The 13,526-nt window shown below is 45.2% G+C and overlaps 1 protein-coding gene across 1 annotated transcript in view; it reads right to left on the bottom strand.

Moving 5' to 3' along the window:
- The window catches only part of sema6bb (sema domain, transmembrane domain (TM), and cytoplasmic domain, (semaphorin) 6Bb), a 454,736-nt gene that overhangs the window by 205,156 nt on the left and 236,054 nt on the right, over nt 1-13,526 (bottom strand). The window contains exon 5 of the mRNA XM_070860875.1: nt 7,501-7,563. Within this exon, the coding sequence (XP_070716976.1) occupies nt 7,501-7,563 (63 nt within the window). The remainder of the gene's footprint in view (nt 1-7,500; nt 7,564-13,526) is intronic.

The following is a 13,526-nucleotide window of genomic DNA, read 5'->3' as shown; positions in this document are numbered from 1 at the left end:
CTCACATATATGTAGGTGCCTGACACCTCCCCTGCAATCTCCCTCCATGCATTATGTACTGCCTGTCTGCCAGGTCTCTCCACGTCAGGAAACATTATTCTTCTGCTGTCCTCAACACTGTCCATCATTGTCTTCAGCTCCACATCAGTGAACCTGTTGGCTCTCCTTGTACCTCTAACACCAGCCATCCTTCCAACCTCCTTCCAAAGACCAGGGAGCAGCTGGTTCATTAGGAACCCTTACCTGCATGCTGAATTCCTCAGTGGTGATAACGCTCAAATTAGGACAGCCACACCGCTGAAAACTCCACTTTGGAAGGGGTCATTAGCGCTGGAACACATTTGTTCACTTTTGGACCTGAATATGGGGTGGTACAGCCATGAAAAATTTTCGGCGCTAATGGCCACAAACAGGTGTGGGGAGCACCAGCTTTCCAGCGGTACTGAATTTCGGGCCCACTAGGTTTGAAAATAATTTTCTCCCCACTGAGTATAGATGTGGAACAGGATCATCAAAAGTACTGATGGAGATGATTAACCCCTGCAAAAATGAGTTGTATACATATATGGTTGGAAAGTGAATTGGCCTGTGATGGGGATAAATATGGATGGAGATGACCAAATGTTCCAAGGGAACTGATGAGGTCCTGTGTTGTTGGAGTTGTGGTGGGAGAAGGAGCTTTGAGCGCAGATGGTCTTGATATCTGTGGGGGATGACTGGCCAAGGCTGAATATCGGAAATGTAGAAATGGCTTAATATTGTTAATTGTAGCTTGATTAATTTGGGGGAAGATTAGGCAGTATTTATACAGATCTTTCCCAGAGATTAAAGGGGTGGATAGGGTCCATTATTGTCTTGATTATACGTGGTCCGTGGAAGGAGCAGACGTTAAGGGTTAAATGGCCTGTCATCAATCCCTTGTTTTTTTTAATGTTATCATGTTGAAAATGTCCTTCTGCGATTTATTCAGTGTGTCAGCTAGGCTCATTTGGTAGCATTCATGCCTCTGGCTAGAAGTCACATCGCAGCGTGGGCTGGCTTGTGCTGCCCTCGGGCCCTCACCTCCTCTGAGCCCCGAACTCTCGCCTCTCCTGGGCCTCTGTCACCTCCATCTACAAGCTCTTGCCGCTCCTTCAGCCCTCCTGCCATGCTTGCCCGCGCTGCATTCAGCGACCTGGCTTCGTAGCCGTCACCCTCCTGCAGCAGCACGCGCTGCTCCCTGCAGTGGCATGCCGCTGCACGCTGCTCCCTGCAGTGGTGTGCTGCCGCACGCTGCTCCCTCCAATGGCCCTGGCCTGCTGATGGTCTTGCAGGCTGGGACCGTGCCGATTTCCGAGGCTGGGTCCATGCAACAGACCTGGTCTCCAGTCGTCTTGGTTAATCCTTGCCACTGGGCCAAGACCTAGCTCTGTCACGCCCGTGTGGTGGCTGGTGTGCAACGGCCACCACTTGTTAAAAAAAATCCACGCACGGGCATCTTCCACCCTTCACGATGTAGTTCAGGATCTGGAATATTAGTTCTGGATCTGGAACATTGAAACATCTATGAACTCATCCCTTTTTGACGTAGAAGCAAGTCATCCTCGCTTCGAGGGACTGCCTATGATGATGGCTCGAAGTTAATGGTTCCTCTCCCCCTCTAGACCTTGAGTTCACAAAGCTAGGCTGAGACTCCAATGTTGTATGGGGACAGTGCTATATTGTGAGAGGTGCTGTCCTTTACATGTGACATCTGCCCATTCCTATGGTCATTCTAGATGGATGTAAAACATCTATAATTAGAGGAAAAGCAGGGAGTCGTTCTTGGTAAATATTTCTTCCTCTTATCATCACAAAACAGATTAATTGGTTATTTATTCCATTGCTGCTTGTGGGACTTTGCTGGTGAAAACTGATTGCTTTGTTTGACAACATAACAATTAATTATGTAAAACCTCATCAAGACATTTCAATGCGAAATATGCTATATAAATACAAGTATTATTAAGCTTCATTGTTTACTGGACTGTTAAAGCTCAGGGTTATAAGGCTTCCCCTGTGAGGAATAGTGAGTAAAGTACCCAGTGTGGCACTGAACGAACCAAGCACAAACATGCTTTTCTTCACTGAGTCAGCCGATCTCAGTCGGGGCAGCAGTCAGAGCCCTGGAATTAGCGTCAGTCTCCCTGGGATAGGATGAGAAAACAAAAAAAAAAACAGCCAAGCTTCCAGTTCCTGTTCCTTATCCAATGACCTTGCTGGGAGTGTGGATATTGGATGAGAAAAGGCACAGCTGTGATGCCGTCAGGGTCAAATAACCTGCCGACACTCATTGTTAAGGCTGTCACATGGCGAATGGTCAGTTGGAGGCTTAAAATAGCACTCAGAAAGAAACTTGAGACAGATAATGTCTTACTTTTCCGGCAGTATTTCCAACTGTCGGAAATGTTTTATTTAAAATCTTTAAAGTAATTTCCTGAAGAGGTATTCCATCTACAGTCTGTGCAACTGAGCCCGTGATCCATTGTTAGACTCGGCAAGCTTTGTACGATTAATTGCATGCTGAAAAACGACTCACTTGCTTGTTGAGAACAGACAAAAACTCAATTGTAAGCAGCATTGGGGCTGTTATATTTTCCCTCAATAAGAAGCCATTCATAGATTATTTCTCGTTCTGTTTTGCTCCATTTGCGGTCGTGAGTATTAGGGCTGGATTTCGCCCTCCCCTGCCAGAGCACCTGAAGAGAAGAGGCCACATAAAGGGGCTGAACAGCCCTGAAGATCGCAGGTTTGATTTGGTTTTAGTCCCTGGACTGCAGTGCAAGGCAGGGAAATTGGAGGAGCTCCCAGGAACCGTCTCCCCATTGTCATTTTCAAGGAGCCAGGCTGTAAAGTGTGGCTGGTGGCCTTGACTACTGGGGAGGGGTGAGGAAAATCTAGGTCAGGGCATTGATGTGCTGATAGACCTCCTTGCCTGATTTTCCTTAATTTTCATCTGATTTTGGGTGGTGTAGCGAGGAATCGTGAGCCCCTGCTGTCACACACAAGAACATAATTTTCAGGAACATAAAAAAAAAACGCTAGACATAACAAATAAAAACCATTTTGCTTGATCTTAACCTCACTCATCACCATCTCCCTCAATCTATTCTCATCCCAGGAACTGATCCACTTATTTTTAGGACCAGCTCATATTGTTTGATTCAATAGCCTTCCCTGGCAATGTGTCCTAGCAGTCTATTACATCCTTTGATCAAGTTCCAACAGACTTACCTTTTTACTCAAAACTTCAGGAGGAAGAATTAGGCATCCCAAACCATGATTATTTCCATAGTTACCTTTGTGATTGGTTAAATCACAACATGGCATATAACGGTGTTTTAGAACTAACTTAAGTGTCTTTCTATTGAGCTGCTACTCCCATTCCTTGCCTTTCCTCTCAAAATCGATCACCTCACACCATCATAGGTCCAAGTCAGCATGGATTTGTGAAAGGGAAATCATGCTTGACAAATCTTCTGGAATTTTTTGAGGATGTTTCCAGTAGAGTGGATAAGGGAGAACCAGTTGATGTGGTATATTTGGACTTTCAGAAGGCGTTCGACAAGGTCCCACACAAGAGATTGATGTGCAAAGTTAGAGCACATGGGATTGGGGGTAGTGTACTGACATGGATTGAGAACTGGTTGTCAGACAGGAAGCAAAGAGTAGGAGTAAATGGGTACTTTTCAGAATGGCAGGCAGTGACTAGTGGGGTACCGCAAGGTTCTGTGCTGGGGCCCCAGCTGTTTACACTGTACATTAATGATTTAGATGAGGGGATTAAATGTAGTATCTCCAAATTTGCGGATGACACTAAGTTGGGTGGCAGTGTGAGCTGCGAGGAGGATGCTGTGAGGCTGCAGAGCGACTTGGATAGGTTAGGTGAGTGGGCAAATGCATGGCAGATGAAGTATAATGTGGATAAATGTGAGGTTATCCACTTTGGTGGTAAAAACAGAGAGACAGACTATTATCTGAATGGTGACAGATTAGGAAAAGGGGAGGTGCAAAGAGACCTGGGTGTCATGGTACATCAGTCATTGAAGGTTGGCATGCAGGTGCAGCAGGCGGTTAAGAAAGCAAATGGCATGTTGGCCTTCATAGCAAGGGGATTTGAGTACAGGGGCAGGGAGGTGTTGCTACAGTTGTACAGGGCATTGGTGAGGCCACACCTGGAGTATTGTGTACAGTTTTGGTCTCCTAACCTGAGGAAGGACATTCTTGCTATTGAGGGAGTGCAGCGAAGGTTCACCAGACAGATTCCCGGGATGGCGGGACTGACCTATCAAGAAAGACTGGATCAACTGGGCTTGTATTCACTGGAGTTCAGAAGAATGAGAGAGGACCTCATAGAAACATATAAAATTCTGACGGGGTTAGACAGGTTAGATGCAGGAAGAATGTTCCCAATGTTGGGGAAGTCCAGAACCAGGGGTCACAGTCTAAGGATAAGGGGTAAGCCATTTAGGACCGAGATGCGGAGGAACTTCTTCACCCAGAGAGTGGTGAACCTGTGGAATTCTCTACCACAGAAAGTTGTTGAGGCCAATTCACTAAATATATTCAAAAAGGAGTTAGATGAGGTCCTTACTGCTAGGGGGATCAAGGGGTATGGCGAGAAAGCAGGAATGGGGTACTGAAGTTGAATGTTCAGCCATGAACTCATTGAATGGCGGTGCAGGCTAAAAGGGCCGAATGGCCTACTCCTGCACCTATTTTCTATGTTTCTATGTTTCTATCATACAAAAATGTATCATGCATCCTGATCAGGAGTATGAGAGGTGGCACGGACAGCACAGGAAGCTCCTGTGCAAGGAGACGTTAATGCAATTTAGTTCATGAGAAAGTTGCCACAGATTTTGGGAAGACTTGTGGTTTTTTAACCAGATTGTTTTTTTAGTGGGCTCTCTATTTTTAAAATAAATGCAAACCACTCAGCAAAGCCAATATTTCTTCCCCGTGACCCAGTTTCCACCTGATTTTCGGGGCTGTATGATGGCCTGTATAGATTCAGCTGTATCGGTGCCCGCCTGAATCCTAAAACATGGCAACTTTGCAGCTTCAGACACAAATACGGGAGCATTTCAATCCTCCAGTTATCGTCATTGCATTACAAACACACTGAACTTTTCTTTGCAGTATATGGTACGTTTTGGAGGGGGATAAACATTGGGATTCGAAACATGTTTCTTCTCATACACTGTTCACCTGTAACGCCTTCAGGTTCTGACCAAGTATCATGAAACCTGAAATGTTAACCCTACCTTCCTCTCTCCACGGATGCCGCTTGTTTCAATATGTTCTGTTTTATTTCAGATTTCCAGCATTTGCAGTGTTTTGCATGTTGGGATTTTTCATGATTGGCAGCAAGACTGGCCATTTACACAGCAGGCCAGAACTTGCTGTTTATAAGCCTCTCCATCTATCCAGTTTTAGAAACATAGAAACATAGAAACATAGAAACATAGAAACATAGAAAATAGGTGCAGGAGTAGGCCATTCAGCCCTTCGAGCCTGTACCACCATTCAATATGAGCATGGCTGATCATGCAACCTCAGTACCCCTTTCCTGCTTTCTCTCTATACCCCTTGATCCCTTTAGCTGTAAGGGCCACATCTAACTCCCTTTCGAATATATCTAACGAACTGGCCTCAACAACTTTCTGTGGTAGAGAATGCCACAGGTTCACAACTCTGAGTGAAGAAGTTTCTCCTCATCTCGGTCCTAAATGGCTTAGCCCTTATCTTTAGACTGTGACCCCTATTTCTGGACTTCTCCAAAATCGGGAATATTCTTCCTGCATCTAACCTGTCCAATCCCGTCAGAATTTTATATGTTTCTATGAGATTCCCTTTCACTCTTCTAAATTTCAGTGAATATAAACCTAGTCGATCCAGTCTTTCTTCATATGTCAGTCCTGCCATCCCGGGAATCAGTCTGGTGAACCTTCACTGCACTCCCTCAATAGCAAGAATGTCCTTCCTCAGATTAAGAGACCAAAACTGTACACAATATTCAAGGTGTGGCCTCACCAAGGCTCTGTACAACTGCAGTAAGACCTCCCTGCTCCTATACTCAAGTCCTCTCGCTATGAAGGCCAACATGCAATTTGTCTTCTTCACCGCCTGCTGTACCTGCATGCCAATTTTCAATGAAAAATGTACCATGACACCCAGGTCTCATTGCACCTCCCTTTTCCTAATCTGTCACCATTCAGATAATATTTTGCCTCCCTGTTTTTGCCACCAAAGTGGGTAACCTCACATTTATCTACATTATACTGCATCTGCCATGCATTTGCCCATTCACCTAACCTGTCCAAGTCACCCTGCAGCCTCTTAGCATCCTCCTCACAGCTCACACTGCCACCCAGCTCAGTGTCATCTGCAAACTTGCAAATCAATTCCTTCGTCCAAATCATTAACGTATATTGTAAATAGCTGGGGCCCCAGCACTGAACCTTGCGGTACCCCACTAGTCACTGCCTGCCATTCTGAAAAGGACCCGTTTATTCCTACTCTTTGCTTCCTGTCTGCCAACCAGTTCTCTATCCACGTCAATACATTACCCCCAATACCATGTGCTTTAATTTTGCACACTAATCTCTCGTGTGGGACCTTGTCAAAATTCTTTTGAAAATCCAAATACACCACATCCACTGGTTCTCCCTTGTCCACTCTACTAGTTACATCTTCAAAAAATTCTAGAAGATTTGTCAAGCATGATTTCCCTTTCATAAATCCATGCTGACTTGGACCGATCCTGTCACTGCTTTCCAAATGCGCTGCTATTATATCTTTAATAATTGATTCCAACATTTTCCCCACTACCGATGTCAGGCTAACTGGTCTATTATTCCTTGTTTTCTCTCTCCCTCTTTTTTTAAAAAGTGGGGTTACATTAGCTACTCTCCAATCCATAGGAACTGATGCAGAGTCTATAGAATGTTGGAAAATGACCACCAATGCATCCACTATTTCTAGGGCCACTTCCTTAAGACTATCAGGCCCTGGAGATTTATCGGCCTTCAATCCCATCACTTTCTCTAACACAATTTCCTGACTGGTCAGTAGAGGCAGGAGCTGTCGTTAAGAGTTGTTGTACATGTGATAATCTCTTCCAGATCAGCATTTCATTGGTCCCAGACATAGTTTGATACTTGATTTGAGCTGAACACTTGAACAGATAGCATCAAATTGATATGCAGGCTCACTCTGTAGCCACTACCCAGTGTGAGGTCATTTGGACATGGAAGTATGTGTAATAGAATTAGAAGATTGAATTTCCCTGAATTTTGAGATGCCTGTTTTGATCAGTGAACTAGAAATAATTAATTGCAAAACCAATTACACAGACAGCTAATAAATCATGTTTGACAATATAATTCAGAGATAATAAAAATGGAAGATACTGCCCCTCAGGCGTAGAGTGACATAGTTGCTGAACTTAAAATAATGGCAATTTGTTTTCAGATGTACCTCGTTTTTGCCTTTCATTCTGCAGATATCAATGTCATGTTGGTTCGATCGCCACGTCAGTTTCTGTGGAAAAAGAAATCCATAGGTTAAAAAACAAATCAAATGGAAAAGGGTTTCTTCAAGTGGGTAAAAAAGTATGGTCACTTTTGCTCGTCTTTGCTGCAGAGACCAATTTTCCACAATGTGTACTGGCTCATTACAATATTTAGTTACAAAGAATCCAAGATGAAATATAGGTTACATAGATCTCAAGGGAAAAATATAAGGCAACTGAAAAATGTTACTTATCAAGGTTTTGTTAAACCAATGTGTATTTCATGTTTTACAGTATTTGATGAAGCTTGCACGATACTCCTTTTCTCGTGGATGGGTAAGATGGTTAAACGAGTTGTGTAGATGGGGCGGCTACATGGATTGGGTAAACTGAGGTGGGCATATCGGTTGAGCAGTTGGGTTGGGCAGATGGCTTGTATATAGTTAGAACAGTTTGTGAATATTCTACGCAACACACACATGGGCTGGATTTTCGGATTTGTCGTTTTCGGGGGGAAAACGGAGGCAGGGCGGGAAAGTTACCAGCTGGAAAAAGTCTGCGTTCTGCGGAGAAATTTTTCCCTATTTGGGCCCTGTGCCAGAGTGTGAGGGGAGGCGTTGTACAACTTTTGCAGCGCAAAAATGGGAACCTGGCCAACTAAAGTGCAGGGGCTGGGAGCGCCCCAAGAGAGACCTTTGGGGGGAGGGGGGCGGACAAAAACCCCACAAAAACATTCCAAACACATTGCCCACATTCCAAACACATTGCCCACATTCCAAACACATTGCCCATGCCACAAATCGCTTAAAAAATAAAAGAACAAACACTCGCACTTACCTTTTCTTCACTTTACCTACCTCACCGCCGCCGGCATGGCTGGACCGCTCTGGTTTACCCGACGGTCACCGCGGGGCTGCTTCGGGGCGTACGGGTCGGGTGCGAGTCAAGACTCACACCGGTGTCACAACGAGAGGCGTTGCACACCCGACGCGGTGCTTCCCAGCGGTGCTACTGAGCGCCACCGTAAAACCCGACCCGAAGCTCCCAATGGGGTGCAGGAGACCTCGCCGCCCCATTTCACGCCACTCCGGGGCGAAACCCAGAGCACAAAGGACCGGAAAATCCAGCCCATAGACTTGATGCGTCAAATGGCACTTTTTTGTTTAATATGATGTTTTTGTGAATTGTTGTGCTCAGCAAGGTAATGGATGTCAGTGCTGGGGAAGGGAACGTGTTCCAGAAACAAGTTCTCCCGAGTCAAGTATAACATAGGTAGCAAAGCTCTCATTAAAAAATCTACTGCTTCATCTGCACTTGATGTCTTAAGATCAGTGGACAACCAGGGAGAGCGAACCATCAAACTACATAGTTAGCAAGAGCCATGCATGAAATTATTTATCTATGAATTTGATTTATGTTATCTTCTCTTTTTAGTTATATTTTGTACTCAACAAACTGAAAGATAGATGGCAGCCCCTGGGGATTAGATTATTTTTCCATACTTGGGCACCTAGTGTCAGAATCAAGTGTTCCTATGTCAGGCACACGCTGCTCTATCAGAGATTGTAAACAGTGCATTTAATTCCCAAAGGGACAGGTTCTTCAAACTTTCTGACTGCCTCTCCAGAGGTAAATAAAACAACTTTGCAGAGTAACCTTCCATGTTACATTGTACTTCTTAAATCAGTACGGTCTTTATTATGGCAGTTCCATGGTCTCAACAGAGTGGGAAACATTGGGTGCGAAATTGCCCTGTTTGGGGCACACAATTTGAATTAAATGAATATTTAGCGCTCGGCGAGATGTTGCAGAATTGGGGTCTTTGTTTTAAAAAAAACTTGCAGGGCGGCAACAGAGGTGTGATTCGCCTCCGTGGTGCGCTGCCGGGGTGTGGTGCTGATGATGTCAGTGCGACGCGGACATGCTGCGTCGTGCTGACGTGTCACCATCTCCTTTATGCTGCAAACTTTGTAGCCACTTTCGTGGCACCCACTGCGCAACCAGGGAGGGATTCGGCTGGGCCAGCGGTCCAGCACCCAACAGGGGGTGCCAGGCTGCATGTTGGTGGCCCGGCCGAATCAGTGACTGCCATCGTCGGGCCGAATGCAAAGTCATCCGACAAACAAAAATATCTTTAAGGGCGGCCGGGACTACAGCTTCCCGACCCGCTTTTGTAAACCCGGTTTTGCCCGCGGCATCGGGGGGTGGGGAGTTCGCTTCCGCTGCCCACCCTGGGGTGATAAATCATTAGCACCCCATTAGTGCTAACGGGGCTATACAAAGGGGCAATTTTTCACCCCTTATGTTCCACACGACATTCAATATCATTACTCATCCCCATAAACCTCAATCCCATTTCTAAGCAAATATTCATCAACTCTTTTTCAAAGGGTGTGAACTGACACAGGATTAGCCGCTTTACTGGCGAAAGAGTTAACTCGTGAACTTACTTGCAAGATGAGATTAAAAGATTTAGATTGAGTGCATTGTGTTGGGAGCAAGCAACCTGGTTATTAATGCCATAAATTCAGTTAATATGTGCTGTGGCTCCTAGTATAATAGGAGACCAGGGCTGTTCCATACTATAACCATCACATAGTCATGTGTCGTCCTTTTTCCAGGTGTCACACAGATGCAGCCATCAATAAATCACAAAATAAAACAAGAAACCAATCAACCAAAAATGTCACTTAATAATCCAGGAAATATTTTTTTCCAATCTGAGCTCAAGGTGGCATTGGGTGAAGGAGGACTTCTTAAACATAGAGGAAACGGAGGTCAAGTAATGGGCACTGGGAGAACGCAATCCTTTCCACCCTCTTTCTTTCTACCAATTTTCTACCCTCTGCTGAGAATAATGTCTTGATGGTGTGTAGAAACAGTACCCTAGGTGCCAGTCACACTCCAGCATCTCATCCAAGTGGCTATTCTTAATATACAAAGCTAGATAGTATCAACAGGCCATTTGAAAACAGACACCATCACAACCAAGCTCAATCCTGTCTTCACCCAACATAGACACAAAAATACACCCATTCCATACTGGATTGTGATTGGAAGTGGGATCTCCATATGCTTACCTCCCTGGGACAGAGGTATGGAAGCCAATCGAATTTCCAAGATTTAGCACCAAGCTCTGCAATGTTGGGAACATCACAGCTTTAGTGAACCTTGAGGCGAGCAATGTTTGCAGGGTGAATGGAACACTCTCCACATTTAGGGAACAGCAGAGTAAAGCTCCCTGTGCTTTACCCCCAGTCTCCCTCTCTCCCACCCACCTCAGGATCACAATCTCACGAGTGTATGAACTGCGGCGATAATTCTCGGTATTTTTCTTGCTCTCTTTCATTGTCTGTGGCAGGGTAAAATCCTCTTTCAGATAATTCATAAATCCCATAGTGACTGGGAGTGTTAAAAGAAAAAGGAGAGCAAAAAAAAAGGGAGAGAAAGAGAGAAAGAGAGTAGAGGCAAACAACCACAGGAAAGGATAAATTAATGCCACCTGGTCATCTGATGTGCTGGGTGCAACTCGGTGATCTTAACCGTGGTTATGTTTTGGTGTGAGTCAATAACTCTGTATATGGGTAGTAAATCTCAGACAAACAAGTTTGCCAACGTTGTCAGCTCTGGCACAAAGTGACATTTTACTTACGCAAAGTGTGCAGACCCAACTATTGAACATGTTGCCACAGTCAGGGGCCGACATTCGATGCTGAATGATGCAGTTACATGTGTTTCAGCAATGACCTTTGACTCATTACAATAACACCAATGCTCCATTAATTAAGAGGACAGTTATTACAGGACTGAATACAGTTGAGTGTCCCGAATCCGGCAATCTTGGGACCAAGGCCGAGACGGTTTTCGTGTTTTTCCGGAATTTGCAACGTGTTTCGGACATCCAAAATCCGGAAACGCCCGAGCCTAGGTTCGGGTATTTCTGGATTTCGGAATGTCAAAAATGGGGGGGTGGTTTCTCTCTGAGGAGCTCTTTGGGTCGCCGGCCCCGTCCAGGAGGTCATCGGGCGGGGCCCAGCTGCCGAGGAGGTGTTCAGGTGGGCCCCGCTGAGGTTTTTGCCAGGCGGGGCCCCGAGGTCGACAGTCGTCCAGTCTGGATTCCGGAACATTTGACGGACTCCGGACGACCCTGCCACAGATCGTTCCGCAGTCCAGATTCCAAAACACTCTGGATTCCGGAACTCTGGATTTTGGACGCTCAAGCCGTACTTGTTAATAGACTTGTTGCCTTCCAACATAGAATAACAGATAGAGGGTCAGATGTGCATTATGAAACTGTGATTCACATTTCGTCAATAAATGGCACCCCAACGGCTTAGTTGGTAAATGCATCGCCCATAAAGTCCCAGGTTCTAGTCTGCTCCCAGTTAGGTGATCTCAGTTGGGGTAGCAGGAGTCAGCTCTACAACTGGCCTGAGCTAGGGAGGGGAATAACTAGACAGAGTTCCTGCTCCTGTTCCTATCTGGTGACCCCTACTGGAAAGTGCCCATGTGTGGATGCTGGGTGAGGAAGGACTGGGTTAAGCCCTCTGCAGCTGAATAATCTGCTAACGCCCCCTACATAGACTGATATGTGGGATACTCAGAGTGACTGGCACCTGTGGAACTAGACCCCGTCCACAACATTGGGAGCGGAGGGAAGAAAATTGGAGAAGGAAAGAAAAACCAAGGCAACCTTATGCACACCTTATTAATTTGACCGCAAACATCTTACTTCCTGTATTATATATATCGAGCATTGCAGCACAGTGAGCAGATTGCACAAACGAACAGGTGATTAGTTATAATTACAGGTACTGGATATACCACAGTTGAAATGATAAATGACAGGTTTATTGTGTTGTGTAGTTTGGCATCAGAATGTGCAAAATAAACATTTTCTGTTTCCCAAGGTTATTTATGAGGATATGATATATTGTATTCACAATTATAAAATACACAGAGGCACTGCGGGATACAGATCCAAAGGCTTTTCAGCTTATATTGGAGTTATCCATTTGAAATGTCCCCTCCCTCTACTGCCCTCAAGTACAGTAGCTGGCTAGATCAAACGAAAAACTGTGAGTGCTGAAATCAAAGCAGAAAATACAAAGCAGGTCAATGGGATCTGAAAAAGAAGAGAGAGGTTAACGTATCAGATGCTTCAGAACTGGTGCTGTTGTGGAGTCATAACTGTTCTGATCAAAGGTCCCATCCAAAACATTCATTTGTTTTTTTTCCCCCAGATGCTGACTGACCTGTTGTGGATTTCTGGTACCTTGTGTTTTTATGACTGGAATAAGCCATTTTACACTATTCAGCAGGTCCGAATGTGAGGCAGCTCTGGCTACACATTGACGCATACTGACCAGGGTGACCTGGGTGTGAAGATGATGTTCTGGTAAGGGCTGGGACACCGCTTTTGAGATTGCAGTCCCATATAGAGGCTGGAATCTTACCGGCGCATCGAGTGCGGGTTTGGAGGTGGAATCGCTGTCAAAATGGCAGTGATTGACCACGGGGAAGAATTTGGTCTGACCCGCCTCCTTGTTAATTTTCCGGCTCTGTCTACAGTTTGCAGGCCCAGCACTAAGCAGCAGTTCAGGCAACTGCATTTTGCCAGGTCCTAATGATTTTTCCAAGTTTTTTTACTATGTTCCTGGCGCTCAGGGATCACGTCTGGTAAGCGTGTCGGGTTCTCAATGACTCTCCATTGCTGTGAATATTTGACAGCTGCTAAAGTGGTATAAAAGCTATCATTTCACAGCCGTTCAATTTCCAATCTAAGAAGCTGGAGCCTTCAAGATTTGGAATAAACTTTTCAGCTTTATGGAGGTTTGAAGTGTTTGCAGTGAACTCTTTATCCAATGTCACCTCCTTGGAGCAACCTCTCTCACCATTAACAGATCGCTTCTGTCATCTCAACTTCAGCTACCATCCATGCCAGCAGCATCGGTGCCCTTGAAAAAAATCTCACCTTGGTCCTCAGAGTCCC

Source organism: Pristiophorus japonicus, chromosome 18 (genome assembly GCF_044704955.1).
Source record: "Pristiophorus japonicus isolate sPriJap1 chromosome 18, sPriJap1.hap1, whole genome shotgun sequence".
NCBI classification, from domain to species: Eukaryota; Metazoa; Chordata; class Chondrichthyes; family Pristiophoridae; genus Pristiophorus; species Pristiophorus japonicus.
Note: the sequence above shows the minus strand (reverse complement) of the source record. Positions and strands in the feature narration are given on the sequence as shown.